Source organism: Dreissena polymorpha, chromosome 8, assembly GCF_020536995.1.
Source record: "Dreissena polymorpha isolate Duluth1 chromosome 8, UMN_Dpol_1.0, whole genome shotgun sequence".
Lineage (NCBI taxonomy): Eukaryota > Metazoa > Mollusca > Bivalvia > Myida > Dreissenidae > Dreissena > Dreissena polymorpha.
In genome coordinates this window covers 22232964-22258050 of record NC_068362.1, presented here as the reverse complement: position 1 = coordinate 22258050, position 25087 = coordinate 22232964, and the positions used below count along the sequence as shown (strand labels likewise).

At 33.4% G+C, this 25087-nt stretch overlaps 1 protein-coding gene across 1 annotated transcript in view; it reads right to left on the bottom strand.

Annotated features, from left to right (window-relative positions):
- Positions 1 to 778: 778 nt before the first annotated feature.
- LOC127840830 (small conductance calcium-activated potassium channel protein 2-like) overlaps positions 779 to 25087 on the bottom strand; it is a 41486-nt gene continuing 17177 nt past the window's right edge. The window contains exons 2-9 of the mRNA XM_052369256.1: positions 13572 to 13667; positions 12786 to 13204; positions 10983 to 11121; positions 10531 to 10641; positions 10132 to 10259; positions 9763 to 9832; positions 7264 to 7365; positions 779 to 5629 (exon numbers count right to left, since the gene is read on the bottom strand). Coding sequence (XP_052225216.1) covers positions 5339 to 5629; positions 7264 to 7365; positions 9763 to 9832; positions 10132 to 10259; positions 10531 to 10641; positions 10983 to 11121; positions 12786 to 13204; positions 13572 to 13667 — 1356 coding nt within the window. The 3' untranslated portion in view covers positions 779 to 5338. The remainder of the gene's footprint in view (positions 5630 to 7263; positions 7366 to 9762; positions 9833 to 10131; positions 10260 to 10530; positions 10642 to 10982; positions 11122 to 12785; positions 13205 to 13571; positions 13668 to 25087) is intronic.

Sequence of the window (25087 nt, the reverse complement as noted above, 5' to 3'; positions counted from 1 at the left end):
TATACTCACCTTTACGTATAAATTATGGAAGAACGCAAATGCGGTAAGCATTTTAATTCTCTCAATAAAAGAATCGTTCACTACATACTTGATTGATTATGGAACCATTGTTCTTGCTTACCTTTAAGTATAATAATATGCTTGCATTTTCGATTAAACTGTTATTCTTGGTTATTTGTAGGTAAGGCGGATAAATTGCGTGTTATAGTTATTGCAAAAACTTACATGTAACTATGCGCGATTGAATAACATATCCATTTTCATTTATTATTTATTAAGAACATAACATGAAGCAATTTTAAGTGAGGAACAATGAGAGTCAATATGACTGGTGTTTTTCAGATTAAATGTACTTGTATAATATTTAAAATACGAAACATTAGAAATGAATTATTATATCCATGGTATGTACGTTTTTAAAATTAAGGAAGAACATTATAATTTAAAAACGTGTCATTTAGTTTCAAAAATAATATATATTGCACTAACATTTGATCTTTCAATAACCTATATTATAAAATGGAAGCATATTAATATATAAATTATGCCATTATAGATTTAAGTTCACTCGACAGACGGGCATAAATAACTGATACCTTAGAAAATAACATTTCAATCATAATTTGTATGACAATAATGGCCAAAGCTACCATCGTCGTTACACTCTTGCTCATATTCGCTATTCATTCATGACACCGATATTCTCATCGAACAATATCTACAAATGACGCTTGCATGCAAACGTTGAAACACAACACTCCTTTTGTAGTCCGTTGATTTTATTTTCATCAAATAACACAATTTAACAATTAACTGTTTTAAACAATATCATACCAAAACAATATCATCATAACATTCAATGCAGAACGTCAATATACTGCATGTATGGATTTATTAAACATCGCTTTTACGTGACTCCATTACGGGAATGAAATACAGCATAATACATATGTATAATACTAATGTATTAGTTAAGTACAAACTATGTACAAAACAATTGTAGTAATATCATACTTGAATTAAGAAAATATGTGAGCGAGATATTCAGTTAATCCTCCAATGACTGCATTTCGCAAATACATATATTGTCTTTGAATGTAACACAAATGTATTTATTCATTATCTGTATATTATTAAGTCGTCAAATAGTATTTGTACCACAACGAAACATTACGATGTTGTGTTAAGATCGTAATCCGCTCAACGTTGAAATTATTTCATATAATACCATGGTTACTGGGTGAATTATTAAAATGTTCACGTTTCAAAACGCTATGCTTAAATTAATTAACATTGAAACAACCAATCGTCGCTGTTCTTCGAAAACCGCGTAAGTCAAATTTTGCGCAAATTGATTTTTGTTTTTATAAGAACGGCGGGTTAACGGGTCATTTTCTGCGAAAATACTGGATTTCATATTCAATTGGAAGGCATAGTTATGAGCACGTGAGAAAATCCTGAACACTCATTGGTGCACTAATTGTTTCTGCAAAAACTGCGTAAGTCAATTTTTCCAACTTTTCAAAAAACATTTGAATATTTTTTGAAGTTTTCAAATATATTAATTTAGATAGTCTTAGTCAAAATGGGCATACTTTTTATTTATAAAAATATAAAAGCCTTTAGTTGTCATTTTAATTCTAAAAATGGACTTACGATGTTTTCTCTTTCATATTCAGTTCCTATTTCAGACTCTCTAAATTATTGTATTTTAAAAATGTTTTTTTTTGCCTATTGAAAAGTTCTAAAAATATACTTACGCGGTTTTCAAAGAACAGCAACGCAATGTGTAAACGACATATATTACAGTAAATGTAATAAATGTATGTAATTTTTTAATTTTTTAACATAAACAATATGTAGTTCAGTTCGACTTAAAAATTGATTGTTATACATATTTAAGTGTATTTCATATCGACCAGCTGATATCAGCAAGTTAAAACAACGATTTCTAATGTATAATTGTGGAATTGAAACACATAATTCATGTCAACATTAACTTAAAACATGCCCAATTGAAATGAAAGCGGTTAAAGAAAATACATATTTTTGAAAATAATTCTTAACACTAGACATTAAGAAGGTTATGTTCTTGTTGTTTTTTTAATAAACATTTTGCTTAATTTTGAAATACGTGCAATTTACTGCGATTGAGCGAAAATTTATTGATCGACAAAAGAACACAAACTTACAATCACAACACATCTAGAAACGAGAGGACCTCAACAGAGACGTAACACTGGAATTTCGAAACAACGAATCGGTCATTTTGCCCTTTTGAAACGACAAAATACAAACATTGACGTATGTGTGACTTTTTCCCATAATCGGCAGAACATCCTGTTGCTGATGCCACCTACATTGAATTGGCTCCACTTCATTTGAAAGTATGCAACACAATTCAGTATTATTTTAAATGAAGCAACGTGTATATTTGAAGGCAGCTGGTTGATATAATTTATGATATTATTGTTCGAAAATGTCCACGTAAGCAGGCAAACTCGCAAATTCGCTGTTTCAAATTTCACAACGACTCAACTTTATAACGTCTTGACGTTTACGAACGTGTTTCTTATGTATGTTGCTGTACATTTGGGAATGAATTAATATCCGTTGAATCTCATTGACTTGTCCGAATTAAGGCAAACTTGTCAAGGAACACGGATATAAAAACAACTCACATTTGAGCTGTTTACAACATTAAAAAAACAACTTTCGGTCCAAAGCGCCATCTCGATAGTATAATTGACACATTCTAAATTCATCTCCAAAAAGAGACGCGATAAATAACGGCTGTGCGCTCAGATTGTTTTCAAAATTCACCAATAATGTATCGCGTTGTTTGTATGAAATAAAACATTATATTAATACTCCTATATTAAAAAAGTATGCGGTGCATTTAGTTTTGAATGTATAGCTATTTGAATTACTTATATAAACCAACACGGTGTACGTTTCAGTTAACATATATCATATCGTGTATACACTATATGGTATAATGAAAGTGGTTATTGTGAATGAAAGTATTCGCAATAATTGTTTGTAGCATTTGCAATCGCTTCATGAACCAAAAATAGTGAAGGGGCCTTTTCACGGTTTGGTAAATTGTCGAAATTGAAAAAAGTTATTTCATAATCGCAAATTTTCGTTTTAGTTATGATATTTGTGAGGAAACCGTAATACTGAACATTTACCATGCTCTAAAATAGCCTTTATATGCATCTTTTGACGATTTAAAACCTGAAAATTATAAAGCGATGGAACGCGAAACGAATGGATAATTTAAAGAGTTCTGTTGTCGTCGTTATATTTTGTGATTTTGTGAAACTACTAGGATCGCTTATATGAATTATAAAATACATCTTCAATTGTATAAGAAGGATGGTCGAGTGGTCTAATGCATAGGCGTTTTACCCCAGCACTCAAGTGGTCAGTGGTTCGAGTCCTGCTGAGTGTTATCTTGTTTTTCTGTTTTTTTAATTGTATTCTTGATTTTTTACTGGAGCTTATTAGGTCCAAAGTTTAAATTTATCAACATTAAACATTTAATTACAAAATTGAAAACATGCCAAAATCTGTGAAAAGGCCCCTTTAAATCCTTAATCGTGATTATCCGGCGCGTAGGAAAACACGTTAAATGTTTTTCACAAGTCTCGAGCTCTACTTTCGAATATCATCTAATGCATATAAGGTCATCGTTTAATAAGGTCAATATATACACAGTTCGGAGGGCGAAAAAATATAACTTGACAAAAATTTCCAACGATGTACGAGACATGCATCGTACATACTCATATAATAACAACTAATATAAATAATGAAAAATATACATTGGTGTAAATCTCATGTTAGCGACTGCGTGTGCGTTATGTTTTTTGTCCCCTATCGGTTTCACTGGAGGGTTTGCGCCCCGTCTGTCAGTCCGTCCGTCAGTCCGTCACACTTTTCTGGACCCTGCGATAACTTTAAAAGTTCTTGATATTTTTTCATGAAACTTGGAACATGGATAGATGGCAATATGGACATTATGCACGTCAATTCATTTTGTTTCTACGTCAAAAATTCTGGTGTCTATGGCAACAAATAGACTAGAAATACTGCAGAAAATGGTGGTTTTCTGGATCCTGCGATAACTTTTAAAGTTCTGAATATGTTTTCATGAAACTTGGAACATGGATAGATGGCAATATGGACATTATGCACGTCATTTCATTTTGTTTCTACGTCAAAAATTGTGGTTGCTATGGCAACCCAAAAATATTCTGAAAATGGTGGAATTTCTGACAATGGTGGAGCCGGTAGGGGAACATATTGCTTGACAACAGCCTTGTTTTACCTTGTTAAAAACCTGCTTTAAGGGGCGTTTTGACGGCTAAATAGGAAATGTACTACTCCAATATTAAACTCATTGTTAACAAGAGAAAAAACTCGTATGTATGAATTTGCACGTGTCTCTTTTTGAAACTATCTTTAAAATATCATTTTATAAGTAACAATATGCAACGATTCATACGAGAATAATTATTAGTCAGGGTAATATGAGATGCAAAGGAATTGACCATATTAACGTGAATGTACTGGAGAAGACACATAACAGTAGACAGATAAGAATACTCACATACATACGCATTGTCACGTGGAGCATGTGCGTAATGTGTCGTCCCAGATTAGCCTGTGCACTCCGCACAGGCTAATCAGGAACGACCCTTTCCGCCTAAATTGGATTTTTGCTAAGGAGATACTTCCTTTAAACAAAAAAGGTCATAAAGCGGAAAGTTTCGTCTCTGATTAGCCTGTGCGGACTGCGACACTTTACGCCCATGCATTATGTTCGGTTTTCTCAGAATGCGGCTCAAGTGGTTTTATTGCCAAAATAAATCAGGTCTTGGATTTGAATTTATAAGGCAGACTAAAACGTATTATTTGTACATGTAATTCATGCCTTGTGGTGAAAATTTGCAGTTCCATATCTGCTTCATATTTTCATAAGTCGGAGCAAACCGATTATATGCAATTAGTAATACATACGTATTGGTTAAAAGTGTAGAAATATTTGTCATATGACAGATATATTTAATTTGATTTCAGAATTTGAACATAAAGAATAAATTATCTTTGAATAAGTTCTTTTAAATAAACATTTGTACACCTTCGTTCAATAAGTTATATCATAATATGTACAACTTATATACGATCAATCGCCATATTTTATATGGACATTGTAATAAGGAATGCATGTGACCATAAGTGAGGAATATTATCTACAATGTCAGTACATACAATCATTCCATTTTTAAACATAACCACTTTGATTATTGTTTAATTTGAAATACGAATGTTAGCAATGAGGATTTCTCTTTAAATTACTTTCTGAAGGCGTGGCCGGAAGTGACGTACTAGTGTCAGGTGCGTTGTTAGATGACGTCATAAACGGCGAGAGAGACGAAGGTGTAGGCACAGAGCTTTGGGTCACAAGGTTTCTTCTCCGTCGTCCTGGAGACATTCTTGCCATCTGGCGGAACTCCGAAGATGGCCGTATTTCTACGGGTCTCTCCGGTACATTGCCCATTACTACATGGCGAGCTATCAGCCGTTCAACGATCATGTTCGGCAGCATGTCTATCTGCGTCTGTGAATATAACAAACATTTGATAAGTAAAAATCAGAAGTTCAGATATTATTTTCACTCAAGCTATACTTATATAATGGTGAAAACAATGGACCGTATTTAGGGAGAAGTGCAATTCAATTATTCAATTTATAATTTGATATTTACCATATAGCTTTGCTTACGTTCAACGTGTATATAATGTTTCATTTTAGCACCATGCGTTATTTTCAAATGTCAAATTTGAATTCGTCGACAGTATTGCTGAAGGTTAACAAGTGGTTCGCTCAATCTAATGCTTGTTTTGTGGGAATTTAGAATTGGCATGAACATTCCACGGGGAAATTATCTGGAAAGCAAAGTAAAACACTATTAACACAATTAGACCTAGGAACGCGTTTGCTACCACGCTTTCACGGAAACACGATTGGAGAACGTGGGCATTATCTAATGCATTGGTGAAATCAAAAGAGAGTGTTTAAACTGGAACAAAGTCAGAATGCTGAGAAATGTTATTTTCTCATTTTAAGAAAGTAAAGCAAAAGTAAAGAGATCATTTGTTCAGATAAATACACATTGTTCTCTTGTTTTGGTGCTATATACTTACAGGTAATAAGGTATAGTTGACAAATCTTGTATGGCTCATATGCGTTATATTAACGATATCAATGAAGCATTTTAAATCATTATTTACGGATGTAATATTATTTTGTGAAACTCATGCTGACTGCGTTTATCAAGGATCATTCTGTATTACATAAGTAATACGTGCTAAGTGTTAAGTATAAGTCATTTGTATCAGCATAAATGTAAGTATTCAATCGTTAATTTCTACTTCAAAAACATAATTTTATAATAATAAACGCATACATTATTGTGTTTTGGACAGAATTGGTTTACATCGTTCAAAACAAGCGTTATGTCCATCACTGACTGTCGAACTATGAAGACAAATCATCGATTGTACTAACAATGGCCATTAGATGTTCAAACATCAAAAGTATGTCTCAAGGCCATGGCCCAAGTTTTTTCATGTTTTGAATTGTTTAGTGTCAAGTATTTAGTCATGTTCTGACAAAACTGGGCTTAATGCATGTGCGTAAAGTGTCGTCCCAGATTAGCCTGTGCAGTCCGCACAGGCTAATCAGGTACGACACTTTCCACTTTAATGGTATTTTTAGTTTCAAGGAAGTCCCTCCTTACCGAAAATCAAGTTTAGGCGGAAAGTGTCGTCCCTGATTAGCCTGTACGGACTGCACAGGCTAATCTGGGACGACACTTTACGCACATGCATTATGTCCAGTTTTCTCAGAACACGACTCTATTATTGTGCTGTGTCAGATGGTTTGGAAATGGTTTGCAATAAATTAAGGACCTCCTACTGTAATAAGGTGTATCCCAACATTATACCTGCGTTATATAAATGAAACCTCGATGAACACTGTTAGCTTTATTTCAACATGGCCGGGATGAAACTGTTTCGCTTGGAACGATGGCATCATTTCGTTTGTTTACACTACTTCATTTGATGTTCATTATGTTTTATCTTGCAACGTAGTAGTGTTGTTGTGTTTGTTTCCAAGAACAGAACCTTATTGTATTTTTAGAAAATAAACAGAACATCAGGTACATGTCTGGTTGTTTATATAATGTACCTGAATAGCGAACAGTTTGTCCTCGAGTTTGGAGACCCGTTTTTCCAGCGATCCGGTGTTGCTGGCAACGTCCGCGATCATATTCTCGATGTGCGTCTGCGTCTGAAGTGACAACATGGCATTTATTCGTGTATTCTGATAGCTGACGCTTTATCTGTTTTACACACAAATCTCTCTTAAATTCTTTCTTTTTTTAGTTTTTATTTGAACATACCTACTGTTCCAATGTTCTGAGATATGTTGATAGGTTCACTATAGTATTGAAACAAGTTATAACGTCTTAAATGGGTATGGGATTGTGTGCACGTGACGATCTGAAGTTAAGCAATAGTTATACTACGCGTTTGAATAAGATACTAAACAGAACTTAGCTTTATATAATTGAGTCTACAATTTCTGCTTTTAATGATATAATACATGACTGTCAAAAAATAGTCTTCACTTTACCGACCTGAAACAAAACTTAACAAATAAAACTCAAAGCCAGTTACCGTTGTTGCATTTATTTCAACACGATGCCTTGAATCAATTCATGTAAACACAAATTGTTTATTTCAGTTAAATACAACGGCAAAATTATACATTACATTACTATGTAATACGAATACAGCAACAACATACAAAAGTAACCGTACGTATGCATAAAGCTACATGCATACATGAGCTCTGTATTTAATACGACGGAACGCAATCAAATAATGTTAAGAATTTGATTTGATTTAAATATAGTTTATTAAGTAGTTAAAACCTGATTGGATCTGACACTTCATATATTTATAATTTAATTTAGTTTTTAATGTATTTATTTTGAATATGATATTCAACACGCACATATACTGAAATTAAGACATTTTTTCTCACAGTCTGACAGTCATGTTTATAGTTTTGGAAGGATCGCCAATAAAATTCCATTCAATTTGAACCAACTCCTTGCAAGTATTACTGACAATACATTTATTGAAATAGCCATTCTTTATGGACAAAAAAATATAGGTGGGCTTCGTATGCAATACAAGTACAATATCAAAATTAAGACTACACAAATAAGCCGTGTTATATTGGAATGGTAAAGTAATGCTACTAACGACAAACGTTCGGGATATCTAACATAGTCATTCTGCTCAGGGGAGGCGGTATCTTTACAGGTGGATGACAGAATGTAGGGTGCTTATTAAATTACACAGGAATGTACTTTATATTGGAAAAACACATTATTCTGTATAAACAAAAAAAGCTGATGCATTACAATCCTTTCAAAATCAAATACCGAATGAACCGTTATTATGTATCTGCAACTATTATGAAGGATATGATGTATCAGCGTTTTTGGTACCTACAGATGGTTTTTCCCCAAAAGTTAAGGAGATCCGGATAACGCTAATAAAGCTATTACATGTTACACATGGGGGCAAGCAGGGGATATCTGACATTATGATCTATACAAAACATATCGAAGGCATTAGTAGCCAGCTCTAGCTAGTTTGTCGACTGACCAAACCTGTTTATATTCAGGCAATGATTTTGAAATATAGACACTATTCCTGTTGGTTAGCCCAGTTACGCCTATACTCTACAAGGAAAGGAATGGAGCAGGTGAAATATATCTGCACAAAGGCACACCAATAGCTTTACCATCATATCTAACCCATTTATGCCTAGTAGACTCTCCCATCCTTCTAAATTGGATCTATTTATTAAAAAAATATGGATATCTAGTATATTTATTTTTATACTTAGAATATTTATTACAGAAATTCATTTAAGCAAACAGCGCAGACCCTGATGAGACGCCGCATCATGCGGCGTCTCATCTGGTTCTACGCTGTTTACCAATGCCTTTTTTCTAGACGCTAGGCATAAATGGGTTAAGTTACGTAAAAACGTGCGCAGGTAAATCCTTTATGTTTACATAATATTTATGTTTAATATATTTCACCCGTATCCTTTTCCTAACCTTGCATGAAAAATAATCTTTCCTTTTCACTTTCCTTTTATATACTGTATTTATAATCGTTTTTAATATATTTTAATAAATATCTTTAGAAATTAAGTTGTAAATTTAGAACAATGCAACGCATTTAATATATAAACGGAAAGGAAAAGGATAATTAGTGAATATAAGCTTACAGCATAAGAAGGAAATGACGATCAAATGTGTAGCACCTAAGCGAAATATTGTTCATATATCAAAATGAAATTTACGAGATGGAGTCATATTGGACACAGATATAAAGACCAAACCAACCTATATAGTTAAGGCGAAATCTTTTGAGGTAAAACGCGAGTCTAAAGACTTTCGAAGGCAGCAACCAACAATAAAAACACGCGCAATGAGAAAGATGAAACTTGTAACTCTATGGACGTGAATCATAAAACAATAATTTCAATCCATTAATGATTTACATGGTAAAGTCACTCGCTAGATGGAATCTGACCATTGAATAACACAGACGTTGGATTATGCATGGTAATATTGACGACAATGATCATGCCACCCACCTTTGCCATGTCGACTAACGAACTCTGGTTCTCTGTTAGCTTGCGCTGATCCATTTTGATACCACGTAAACTGTAAACGTATTCGCATTATGCATAATTCAAAACAAGCAAACATTGAAACAAGTAAATTACAATTCATAATGTATGATTAACACAATTTAACATAGCTGGTTCAAGCGCGTAACATTATATAAAAGACATTACTATTCTCTGAAAAACAAATCACGTAACGAACGTGAATTAAAGCTATAGTGGCATATCATCATGTGTATGAAATAAAACAAAAATCCAATACTCAAAAGAAATGCATAATTTGTTCTTAATATCTGGAAACTTCCCGATGATATAGAAAAAAACGTAATTTATTACCAATGAATTGCCTGTAAAAACTTTCTCTGATGCGAACGGACTTTGCTTGCACTCATCTTGTTCACCAGTTTTGTGTACTTGTAAATCAGCCAAGTCTCTCTCAAAACGTTGGCGGCTGCATTTTTAAGCTGTAATGTAATTCAAAAAGGTGTCACTGCATACCAGTACTTGTTGATTTGTTTTCTTCCATTACTCATTTAATTGATAACATATTCACAGTTGCTCAAATTTTTTACAGCAGCCTGACTGAAAATGTGTTACAAAAACATATATTTTCTTCATCGTCTACAAACGCGACAAAAATCTGCTATTACGTGTACTTCGTATGCGTCAACTACTGCTTGAATACTTATAGGAATACATAATATATATATAGTTATAATTGGGTATAATTCTCACCCTTTTGGTGAGTTGTGTATCCTGCATGAAGTTATGCACGTGTTTTTCCGCTTTGCTCAGTTCCAGTTTTCTGGCTAAGACCGCAACGACCAGCGCAGTGCAACCCGCACCCTATAGCAAGCAAACATACATATGGGTATTAACATACACGTACATAATGGTACGCCCCCAATATATAATAAATCTATAATTTGGCTCGTGAAATGATAAGAATATAATACGTTTTCGTTGCTATTACTTTTATTTGTTTAATACAAAATGAACGAAGATATGGCGTGCATGAAAACTTCACAGGTCAAGGTTTTTGGTCAATTTTGGTCCGAAATTCTTCTTCATTTAAAGCGTATTTGTCCCAAATGTAAGACCTATTTGTGGACATTATGTTCCCAACAAAATTGTGAAAAACTGATTGTGTTTATTGCAATCAGTACTAAAATTATAGTGTATCGTACCATAACACCTGTTGAAATAGCAATAATTCTGCCGCAATACGTGTTCGGCACTACATCGCCGTACCCTATAGACAAGAACGTGATGGCGATCATCCACATGGAGTTCAGAATGTTGGCATGTTGAACCGGGTCCAAACTACTGCAAACATAAAACAACATGTACCATTTTTACTGAAGAAACTTAACACATATACACAGTTGATCGTCGTCGTTTTGATTGCCTTGGTGATAGAATAAGTACTTATAACATTTCTTAATTTACATTTCATGGCCCAAATAAAACGGTACTTATAAACAAGAAAAACATGCTTTTGAACAATACAATGGTATAAATGTGACCCTGCAGTGATATTAAAAACCGAATTTCATGCATATTTGATTTGTTGATACATTAAGAATGCAAGAAGGTGTTTGTATATAAAAGATATCTGTTGCTTTTGTGAAATGATCGAGTTTTCGGCCTATTTTAAGAATAGAGTAGCAACGACTTCAAATACATTTTTCTATGAACACGAGTAAAATAAACACTGAAGCTTTACCCGCAAGCAAAATACTGTTATTTCATTATATGTGTTTGGAAAATAAATACATATTATTTAGCGAAAATACGTCGGTGTATGATGGCGTCATAAAATTGACGTCATTAATGATTGATGAGTATTATCATCATTATGTTGGTGAACAGGTGTCATAATGTGCTGCCATGTTGATTTTATAATGAACTGTTTGGTAAATACACGTTTTAACAATGAGTATACATGAGGCCCAGCTTTCTTATAGCAATAACAAAACAATCATGTGTGTATGCATAAAATAAATTTCTCTTGCCCATTGATATATGCATTTACCTGTATCACACAGAAATGTATGCAATATTTAGAACATGATTCTGTTAGAATGAGGTGACGTGCTAATCTGTTATATGATTTGCATAACAAGTTGTTATGATATAACACCAAACTTTAATGAAAGTAAGAAAAAACGAAAAGATCCCAAAGAAAATATGCAAAAAGCTACTGTCATTTCATTTTCATGCATCACTGCCAATAATGCTTTTTTGCAAATTGAATTAATTGCATTATCGTATTCCTATCTTCCAAAAATTAAGTACTGAATTAAATATACGAAATCGGGTAATATATTATATTTTTTTTTAAACGCACAGGTTGTGTTGGTTTGTTTAGTCCAAAACTAACCACTTCAATGGTCCTGTTAATGCCAGCATTATTCGGACTATGTATAGACGATATTTATTTCTCCCGTTTTATACACGAACATATATACTATTTTGGTTTTTTGTTTGTTTAAAGAACAAGGATTAACTCATAATAGATGATCTATAAAATCAAATATACGACTTGATGGCGCATCAGACACTGGTATTTTATTGTTATTATTAAAGCTGGAACATATATATAATCGAATAAATATTTTTATTTAATATAAAGGAACTTCTATAACGAAAACGCATTCGTATAATTATATAACAAAACGAGAACAAACACACATCACACATTCATTAAATACGTCATATAATCAACTACGAACAAACTCGCATGCATCATACAGTCGATGTTTAAAACTTGCAACTTGAAATAGCAAAGTCTGCAAACTAAACATTTAAAAACGTAGGGGTCAAAACTACTTACGCTCGGTTTGCGCTTAATAAAAAACGGAGAGGTGATTTTTTTGGTTACAAATTCCTTGCACTGTTAAAACTGTTACTTTAAATTCAAAAAAGTACATCGTTAAGCACATACATGAATAACGTTAGCCAGGGTAACACATAATTTCACTACTTACCTTTCACAAGCCCGTACTATCCAGCTTGCTATTATCCACAGGGAGAGAATGTTGACCAATAGCACCGTCCCTGGGCATATCGTCATTAGGGTCTTAAGAACAAACTTTGTGTCAAAGTGTATTCGGTTTAATGCGCCGATGCTTCTTGAAGAAGCATCCGTGAACAGTTTTGAGTGAAGAAGCATCACTCGTGCAATCAGATACAAGCGTAGAAACATGGGCAACGACAACAAAACGTCAACGCTGACATCGCTTTGAAGCATGTACTTTCCATCGTGATGCATTGCCGTCCATGTGAACATAAAATTCCCCGGGATCGGGTGAATAGCACACACTATGACTTCCAGTGTCAATTGAGCAATTCTTCTCGGCGAAATCGCCACCCTCCAATCTTCTACACAATTATCTACCGCAAATAGCTGGAAATTCGAAGAAGCTGTCAGTCAATGTAATAGTTCTTTCATGGTATGAGTATGATTGTTCGAAAGAACTAAGTAAAGCATATGTTCTGTACATAAAGATTGAGTGTGAAATAAACTGAAATACTAAGAGCAGTCAATATAATCCTTAACAGTTAAACTACTTCGAATATAACATAATACTAGTGCATGATAAGTTTACATTACACGTTTGTATTAATAATAAAATACGACTTTGTTTAACGGGACACAGCCCTCGTCCACCCTGTCTAAAACAGGCCATACCGATACTGCAACCAAATAACCAAGATTAATAATTAAAAAGCATAGGGACAGAGACTGAAAATAGTATTGATCAAATATTTACCTGAACTTCAAGGGCATGATATGCAAGGATGAGTGTCATTAATATCACAGTTGAAATGCTTATCAAAGTCTTGATAAAGATCGAATAAGGAGACGTCTGAAAAGATAAACAGATGACACTAAATATCACGTACAGTACTTATAATTCGCTGCTAGTAGTATTTGCAGCTTTAATTGCTCTTTCGACGCTGCATGAGGTACCTATGACAATAGAATCATATAGACATGTTAACTAACATATCACTTCTGCAAAACTCAGTCCAGCATAAAAAATAATATATAAGGACCGTGTTTTGTGAAAAAAGGGTTTAATGCATGTGCGTAAAGTGTCGCCCAGATTAGCATGTGTAGGCCGCACAGGCTTATAGGAGATGACACTTTCCGCTTAAATGGTCTCTTCTTGGCACAAATCCAGTTTAGGCGGAAAGAGTCGTTTCTGATTAGCCTGTGAGGAGTTCATAGGCTTAACCTGGACGACACTTTACGCACATGCATTACACATCATTTTCACAGAGCACAACCATATACATTTCAGATTTTTTCAACGCAGCTATATTTTATGAAAAGGACATGATTTGTTGGGCTTTATGACGAACAACTACATAAGCCAAAAATAACGTTAATTTAGAACATCGATACAATAAAAACGATTGATCTAGAGGTTTATGCATGTTATGTAAATCAACAGAGAGTTTCACTTTTAAAACCATATTCCATTGTATTTAGTTAATGATTGATTTGCTAACTGCAATTTATACATAAGTTATTTAACAAAATAACGCAAACAATAGGAAAAGTGACATCGTGTTATCTTATCAAAGTTTTGTTTATTTTGATGTGTGTATAAGTCTGACCGTATTTTATGGCGTTGGCCACATTTTAGTACTCTGTTTATACGGAGAGAAGTGCTGGGTTAATGTGTTGCGCTCGACATTAAAAATAAGGTTTACATAGCAACTTCATTGAGAACTTTTTCACAAATTTAATGTTCTATCATGAAACATGTTTGTAAAAATTACGACAAAGTCAGTAAAAATCAGCAAAGTTGGAACAAATTGTCCTTGTTTTTAATTTCATGTACACCTCATGTAGGAAGTTTTCGAAGGCATCTTTCCCATGACTTATTGTTTTGTTTTTGTTTAGTATTGTGTACACTATTTAACGTTTTGAAGTATTATAAAGCGATTGCTAAAGAAAAAGAAGGACAAATATGTATTACTACAAAACATAGCACATTTAAGACAGCATAATTAAAGGACGTGTGTTAATGAGTAAGTAGTCACATACTTTGACTTGTACAGCTGTAATAATATTAACGCGCGTCCATCGAGCAATCATGTATCAAATATAGCTTATAAGTATCAAGATTCTATAATGTCCAACACAGAACAGCCTATAATGCATTCAACACTATAAAGAGCTTAATTTGTAGATAAACTACTGAATATTATGAGGACCCACTATTGCAAGTATGTTTTCCCCCCATATTAAAGCGTCCAGTGCCTGAAGCGTAACCACAATTGTGATTAAATAGCTCAAGCAATCAATACTCGTTTTTTCGTGTAACAGGTATACATTTGCATTTCCCTATTTCATTTTGTTTAAATGATACACATGCTTTGATTTCGTACAATATTCATAACGTCATAATGCACGCAAACAACGAACAATGTGAGTAACAAACCATGTGAACTAATTAGATTAAGCATTTTAGAAAGTCAGTTTCTGATTTGAGCAGTTTCGGTTGTTTATGTAAATGGATTCTGGATGGTACTTTTGTTGAAACTTCTGATCCGACTGGATAAAACCCCTTTTATAATTCTCGCAACAACTTTGTTGGTACACATATTGTTTTGAAATATATACATTCCAATATATACCATAACAGAGGTGCAAAAGCTTGCCATTGCATGCAGTACAATACTATTTCATTGATCGCCATTGGAAGTGATTATGAGTCAATTCTGATATAGCGTGTGGTAAAACACATACGTTTGTTAAGTTGATTTGTTTCGAAAGCTAAATATATTTTGGGCGATCAGAGCTGAGCTGTTTTTCTTGTCACAATAGAGGCTTTGGAAGGACAGTAAGTGTTATATTACGGCGTATAACCTACCATAGGGTGATGCACTAACCAACAAAACTACTTCTCGTTCCTCGATATGTGTGCGCTGACTTCACTAAATTTAATAATCATAATGAAAGATAGCATAGTATCGTGCTCAATCGCAATGTGTAGGTAGCGCAATATACAGTAAGCATTATGCTCCAGCCAACTCAACCATTTATCTATAAAGTTAATATTGCATTGTCTAAACACGCGTTCGTTCCCTTGGATATTAATGCAAATGAAGGTCGGAATATTGCCACTGATCCATAAAAGCATCGGGGTCTCATCGGGGTAAACCAGCTTGAAACTTATATGCTTGTTTTATCGTGATGGCCTTTTAATGAAAGCCGTGTGCGGGCCATTCTATCAGATGCCGCGGTTTTGATATTAGATAATAGTTCAATTAACATACTGTATTATTTTATGATGAATTAGGTTGGATTGGATAATCGGTATAACGTATGAAACAATATCATACATAATTTTTATAATTGTTGATAATGCTATGTATTGATATATGAGAGTTTAGATCTAACGTGTCAATGCACAACACAACAAGTATGAACTTCATTGTCATAAGCAGAATAAAGATATAAAGACTATTCAAATACTGTATCTGTGAAGATCGTTGTGTGAGATGTTATCGAAAGATAATGTCTTTTTTTCATAGTTGGTTTGTTTGAAAGTTCGATATTTGCTACATCATTCCACTGAACTCAATGCAAGTTTTTTCTCACGAAGTAGGGTAAGTCACAGTGTTACAGTAAATCACTTTAACAGCGACAAGAAATATTTGATACTCGATCTAATTTGACCAATATCGCAACGTCAAACAACGTTTAGAATACTTTAGTTAATACAAAGTGTGGCTGACGCGGGAAGTGGTTTTATAATTGTGAAGACAAGCAGCGTTATGTGAAACTAATCAACATCGATAATCAATATAGAATGCCACCACGCCACTCAATAAACCTTTAAACGATAACCACAATAAACACGATATCTGAAAAGAGTTTATAAGTGGTAACAGCGTCAAACAATTGTTCTATAAATATAAGTAAACAACACACACACGGTCCAATCAAATGTCTACTGCAAGAACCTTATACTGTGTTGAATACGTTCAGTGTAGGGCGGAAATTGGAATAGGAGAAAGACATTGCTAAGCAATTAAATATATTTGCGATCGTATATTGTGGTGACTTTTGACATGAAAGCTCTGTAATCGATCGCCATTAAAGCCATGCCGAATTACGTTGAATAGCTGACTAAAAAGGTTACAACGCGACATATGGTTTACACTAAATTTTATGTTAAGGGGCATATAGCAAACGATTGAAACTTCATATGACCAGTCAACTGACTGTGACTGCAATATGTACGTGTTTTTTACTTTTTTTATGATTTGTGCATTATATTACTCCATTAATATTGCAGAAATCCAATTTAAAAGATGACGCTTGTAATATGTTTATATTTGTAATTTGTAACGCTTGTTTTGACTTTTCTTCAATTGTCTTTTTTGTACATAACTCCTTTGGTATATAAAGGATTTACTTGAAAGGAAGACGCTGAAAACGTGGAAATAAATAGTTACATTATCGCCATTATACTTCTTTCTTCACAAAGGACATTATAACGAAGCCTTCCTCTGTCAACATTTGTTTTTTATGCTGCTCTTTTTACATTATTTCGCAAGTACAGCTGCTTTTAATTGATTAATTTTCGACGATGATTTGAACGTTTAAACATTAAAATCTATAAAACAAAAATTATCAAATATACATGTACAATAGTAACTTGTCTGCAATACTTTGTCATAGGGAAATACATCATGAGTTTGACCTCCAAAAACTTATCAATGATTTATTGTTGAATATTGCATTTATATATTATTATCGGAGTGATCAATCAATAAACCGGGTAAGTCAACCTATGCTAAGCTCTAGAAAATGAACAAAATACACAACTGTCATAAACCTTTTAAAATTATTATAGTTTACCGTAAAATGAAGAATCCATTGACAACGTCGATTTTTTGTAATACAAATATAAAGAATCGGGGCGGATGAAAAGTCTTTTGAACGAATAGAGATTATAAAGATAAACAGACCATTAATTACTAATTGCTTTAACGCTCATTAACCGGAATTCGTTCACTAGGGGAACGAGAAGTGTGTACACATAATTGGGAAACCATCTGTCAACAGTGCAAACATTCACTTCCGACATAATTTACAGTATCCACAGAACACAACGTTCGGTATTTACTCGTTTATAATCGTTATTATTTTTGGAGAAAGTTCTTGATTGAGCGGCTCATATTAAAACAACAATTGAAAAATAACTGTAAGAATTGTGAGCGGTACGAAAAGTGCTAATTTCCATTAAAGTTATGTATCAAATATCAAGTGATGTATTTGTGTCAAATAGTATAATCTGTTTGATTGGCAAAAACTTTGATTTTGATAAATTATCTCTTTGACATTAAAGGGGCCTTTTCACAGATTTTGGCATTTTTTTAACTTATTCATTAAATGCTTTATATTGATAATTGTAAACATTGGATCGTAAAAGCTCCAGTAAAAAATCAAGAATAAAAATAAAAAAAGGAAAAGAACATTGCCCGGATCAGATTTCGAACCAGTGACCCCTGGAGTCCTGCCAGAGTCCTGAAGTAAAAACGCTTTAGCCTACTGAGCTATTCCGCCGAGTACACATACTTGACGTATTTTATACGTTATATAAGCAATCTTCGTAGTTTCACAAAATTTAACGACAAAAACAGAACTTTCCAAATTATTCAATCAATTCGCGTTGCAACGCTTTATAATTTTTAGGTTTTAAAATCGTCAAAAGATGCATATAATGGCTATATTAGACCATGGTAAATGTTCAGTATTACTGTTTCCTCACAAATATCATGACTAAAACGAAAATTTGCGAATCTGAAACAACTTTTTTCAATTTTGTCAATTTACCAAAGCGTGAAAAGATCCCTTTAAGCCATCTTATCCCAAAGTGATGATTCTATCTGCATAGAAGAGAATATCTCTAGCCACTATGAGTCCGAGAGGACTCTGCGTCTGTTTCAATGCGTCCATACGGTCAGTCGACAATCAATTAAGTGCAATAAATGGCTCCTTGGTGTACAGATTGCTTTCAACAATCGTCGCTTTTATTCCAAAATAACGCCTCTTTTAGCGTAATTTGACACACGTTAGTAAATTACCATTTATGTTGCCTTTCGGCTCACCACATAACACCAATACAAAATGGAAATGCCCGCCACATAACACCAATACAAAATGGAAATGTCCGCCACATAACACCAATACAAAATGGAAATGTCCGCCAGGAGTCAGGCAGCTATTTTAAAGAAGAGTATAAGAGATACAATGAACAGAAAAAACCTCCAATTTACGATAACAACACTACAGTGCGCTTTCTTTTGTGCAATGGACGTCTTTCAGATTTCATACAACGTACAACGTTTCAAATGCAAATCATAAACACACGCGGTTTAGCCAAGTAAGACACATCACGGCGAATGGTAAACTAACCTTTGTTGTCACAATTATTCAATCAATGGCACTTTGAAATGTATTTGTGTAGGAAATTGATATTTGCTCGGATTAACGTCAGTAGTGTTTCTTTAAAAAAAAGTATCGCTGTAATGTACAATAATAGATTAATCTAAATGCACTCTATAGGTTTAACACATCGAATTTTATGAAAAATTGACTAAACTCTTTTATTTATGATGTAAATCGTGATAAAATGTACTTTTATGATGCATGATTACTGATAAAATAAGCGTCAACGATGTGCAAACAAGCTCGGGCTAATTAAGGAAAAAAGCACTCGAGCCGCGTAACAGATGGCTTCGCGGTGTCATTAGTGGATAGTGTAGCTCATGACCAGACTACGCCTATTTCCTATGGTTGTCTCGATCTACAATGACCCATTTTTGCGTGAACTGGATCATTTTGAACAGCATCGCCATAAGTCATATTTATCAGAGAACGTTATGAGTATATACACTCACGCTGAACTACGTTACAATTAGAGGTGCGTCTGTACGACAACACGATACGGCGTCATAACTACAACGGTTACGGCGTCTTTCCACAGTTTGTTGAAGATACGGGACTTCGTTAGAATAAATGGTAAATAACGGTAAATTTGAATAGTTTTTTTATGTCTAAGGCCATGCTTATTTAAATACGGATATTGTGTTCCTCTTTCATAACGTGCCATGCAATTTATTCCTATGTTATCGATAAAATGGACGTTTTACAGACCTGTATAGACAACTCATAAAATCTATTGGTGCAATTTAATTCAAAGTCTGACATTAAACAGAAGAAAATTCAAACAAACGTAAGCAAAAAAGAATATTTAGTAAATCTGTCTCGAAACTAACTGCATGTAAGTGTAACGAGATAAATTCTGATGAATTAAAATGTTACGTCGTCTTACAGAGAGTGTTACAGTGCATTTACTACAACATGTTTAAGGTTACGGTATAGTATCGACGGATATTAGAGGTTTCGGTAAATAACAAGTTCGGTAAACTGTATTTATAAAGTAAATGTTGTGGAGGTTTAGGATCTTTATAGAGGTATACTAACAATGAAATGTTAATGACACCTATTATTGGCTTACACCAGGGGCATATATTTGCAAACTGGTCATTGATTTTTAATTGATTAATTAATGCAATGCCTACAGTAAAAAATTTAGCAGCATGAATGAGCTTCCACTGAAGTTTTTAAATACCAAACCAAAAAACATGTATATTATATTTAAAATGTAACTTTATTGAAAGTAAATTTACGATTTAAATAAATCAATACTATTTTTTTAAGATTTTGTGTATTTATTTAAAAAAAAAAATAAATGTTGATATAAAGATTGCATTAATAGAAGATCTTCAATTTGAGTTTAATGCTACTAACAAATGTTCAAAGTCTTGTAAAATATTGTAGTACTGTTTTATAAAAAACACATAAACAAATATGAATGAATTTGCGATTCTAGGATTAATTCAGTCTTTATTTAAATATATTTACTATTATTTTATCTAAAAATAAATGTACCAAATCTTTAAAAATTGTATTACTGATTGATTAAAAAACGCCATAAAGAAATACAAATAAATACCCAAAATGAAGTCTTGCATTTAAATGACCTTAATATGTTATTGAATGTGTGAAATATTGTGTACATTCCTGTTTAATTCTTTACAGTCATTGAGGTAATAAGTAACTGGGTAATTAAGTTAATGATTTACTCAATTAAAGGAATGCACTTTTTTACAAATTGTGCATAACAGAAATAAACTCATGATAATTGTTATTATTTCCTTTAATTTTTGATTATACATTGACATAATTTACAACATCTAATAACATGTAATAAATAACAGTGAAGAAACATTTCAATAATATATCAGTAAGTTTTTATTCTTTTATTTAATTATTCATATATACATTTACATAATTTACAACATGCAATGTACAACAGTGTAGACACATTTCAATTACAAGACAAGACAAGACAAATATTTATTCAGACTTGCACAGTGTACATCGTCTAAACACTAGATATTTCACATACAATTATGTCACAGAGATAAACATAGTAATAATATAAACATAAGGAGCATCGTATACGTTTAGGAAAAGTTACAGAGATAAACATAGTAGTAACAATAACATAATCAGCATCGTATACGGTTACGAAAAGGCAAGGTAATATATGGAGGATTGCTATATAAATTGATTAACAGCATTAGTAATATTATTTCTTAAAATCAGAGCTTCTTTTACAAATTTGGCTAACTTAATAAGTTCAAATTTATTCGTTGTATTCAGCAACTGGTGGAATTTGTAAACAGAAGGCCTATTGTAATAACATTTCTTTAAATAGTTTTTTCTAACATCAACGTATAATGGACATTTACAGACAAAATGGTACTCATCTTCAATATCTAATTCGTTACAACAAAGGCAAAAACGTTCATTTCGTGGTATATTTTGACCAGCATATCTTCCAGTTTGAATTCTCAGTGGTAGGCTGGAAGATCGAAGCTTTGCGACATAGTGTCTTAGTGATTTAGGTAATAAATCTAAATAATTTTCGTATACAAATGTTGACTTAAACACACGGTACATATCTAAAACAGAGCTATTTTCAATGGATCGAAACCACTCTTGTTTATAAGTATCAATGACAACAGTTTTAAACTGTGGTATAACTATTTTAACATCGACGGAGCTTGGATTATTAAACACGTATGAAAAACCGTAAGTGTCTAACAATAGTTTAACATTAGATACCCAATTAGAACGACCATTTTGACAATCATTTAATGCTTGTATATAAATCGATTTTAAAATTATGTTATCAGTTTCAATAAGTTTAAACCAATATTTAACCATTTTAACATATCTATGGATAAATAGTGGGTATCTTCCTAACTCGCCATACACTACAGCATTACATACAGTTTGCTTAACGTTTAACAATCTTTTACAAAACTTTAAGTGTATCCTCTCCAATTCCATGGATTTTGCTTTACCCCATATCTCACATGCGTAATTCAGTATGGATCCAACAAAGGCATCGAATAGCTGGAATTGTGTTTTTGGTTTTAAGTCAAACTCTTTACATTTGTTAAATAAAATATTCATAGCTTTAAGTGCTTTTCCACATAAATATTCCTGATTTAAATTAAAATTTCCAGTGTAATTAAAAACAGTTCCCAAATAATTAAAATCATTTACTACTTCTATTTGCTGACCTTCAAATGTCCATGTTTCAGATGGCAATAATCTACCCCGTTTGCGAAACACCATTATTTTAGTTTTATCGGTATTAACCTTTAATCCCCAGCATTTACAATAATTTGAAACAAGATCCAAGTGTTTCTGCACTTCCGCGGGCGATTTACCAATTATAGCCATATCATCTGCGAAAAGTAACAAAATCAATACAATGTCATCAATACTTAGGCCGGAAGAGACGTCATTCTGTAAAAACATTTCTAAGTCTTCTACAAATAAGGAAAACAACAAAGGGGACATAACTTCACCTTGCCGTAATCCTACAGCGTAGTTAAAATAGTCTGAGTATGATGAACAATGCTTAACACATGATTTAACATTTTCATACATACTTTTTATTATTCTAAGCAATTTACCTTCTATGCCGGCCTTGTATATTTTCAGCCATAATGCATTACGGTAAACAGAATCAAAACATTTCATCATGTCAAAACTCAGTCACATATCATTATTTCAAATTTCATATAATATTTGCATTTTATAAACATTTACATAATTCGTAATACATACATTTAGCACAAAACAAGCACATTTTAAACATACAAGTACATGAAGAAACTTCAATATCATTAAACAGTTAATGATAACGTCCAAAATGCTACTATCGTGGGACGAAATTCCCCTGTTTGTAAATTTGACTTCCTGTAAGCGCTGTAACGCTGTAAAGAAGACACCGTAACATGGCTTAGTCGTAAGAGAAGATACCGTAACATGTACACGGAGTTGGCATGCTACAACTATTTTGACAAATCGAATAGAAATCACCAATAATAGTTATAACATGGGCATCACATGTTTGTAAAAAAATTGAACTTGATACAAATCATTGAAAATAATCATCGTGACAGAAACTGCAAGCCAGAAACAACGAATTTATTGGATTTTCTATGTTATGAGCTTGAACTTCTTTCTTTTATCATTATTTCACACCAGAATATGTCTCGATAGCTTAGGTAGCGAGTAAAGAAACATTAACACATAAAAATAAATGCCATAAACCGTTTTACGTTTAAGTTTGAACAAAGAATTTACCCGTGTAAACGCGTGTGTATGTCTATAACTGCCAAGACACTGTAACCGTTGTAGTTATTAGGGCTGCACCGAATATCCAAAGTATCCGAGATTCGCGGATCCAAACGAGGATTCGCGGATCTAACTGTGATTGGTAAAATCGGTTTCGAATCCGGATCTTATTTGAGTTTAACCTTTCGTTTGCGTTAATTGTTTCTTTCTCCCTAATACGTTTCGTTAAATTGTTTCTTTCTGTTTGAAAGGCTGACTGGTATGTAGTTTGTCACAATTATCGCTACTTTTTCGACAAAAACTTGGTACTACACAGTCTACTTTCGTTTTCGATGGTGCAAAATGGCGCAGAAGAAAAATCGCGATGCACATAAACAATTAAAATCCTCGGTGTGGAAGCATTGCGGGTTTTATCAGCATACTAATTCTGGCTTATAAGTGGTCGTTACGAAGTATTTTATTGATACTTATTGCAGATTGCGTGTGATGCGTGTTTTGCTTGTTAAAATACAGCGTTATTCATATTATATCTGACTGACATAGATGTGTTTAATATAAGACATTATTATTAATGTTTGTCGTTAAAATGCTTACACTATTTTGTGTATGTGCGATTTTGAGAAATTTGCGGAATCTGGACCCTGGTATAATTTTTTTTTCGAACAACTTAAGTCAATTTTGTCATCTACTTAGTATTTCTTTTTGTTTTTGATGTCATTATTTCTGCTTCCACTACTGCTGTTGCGGCTGCAGCTGCATCTACCAATGCTGCTAAAGTAGTATAAATATGAGTAGCTGTAAAGTTTATAATAATAATTGAAAGTTAATTACTTTTCTCATAAGACATATATACGTTCTGATGTTTCAAAACATAATTTTGGTTATAACAATATAAATTATAATTTATTTTGCGTATTTTTACTTTCAAATTAGGATTCGAACCGATATTCGATATCCGAGCCTTTGGATTCGAATTCGGATCCGATTGAAATTTTGGATTCGGTGCAGCACTAGAAGTTATGACGCCGTATCGCGTTGTCGTACAGACGCACCTCTCATTGTAACGTAGTTCAGCGGGAGTGATATAGGTGGCCCACGAAGAGCTCGTTGACTGTGCTGTTCTCCATTAGTTGCGTAATCCTGCGCGTTGTTTTGGCGACAAATGCCTATTTAATTTGAACCTCGCTCTTGGAAAACGGGTATGAATTCTTGCGCGTAAACTGTCTGCCCAGATTTGCCCGTGCAGCCCGATCAGGAACGATACTTTCCGCTTCTATTGTAGTGTTATTGAAGTCATTTTTAGCGAAAATCGAGTTTATGCGCAGTTACCCAGAGTAATCCCATATTAGACTGCGGGACTGCACAGGCTTATCTGGTACGAGAGTTCACGCACATGTATTGGGTCATATGTACCCAGAGGAAAGCGCACTCGTCTTGTACAACAATGAGAATGGTATTCTAACTTAAAGTAGATCTATTAGAGCAGCCACATCTTGCGCAAAAGTTCGTTCATATGCATTAAGCAAGGTGTTC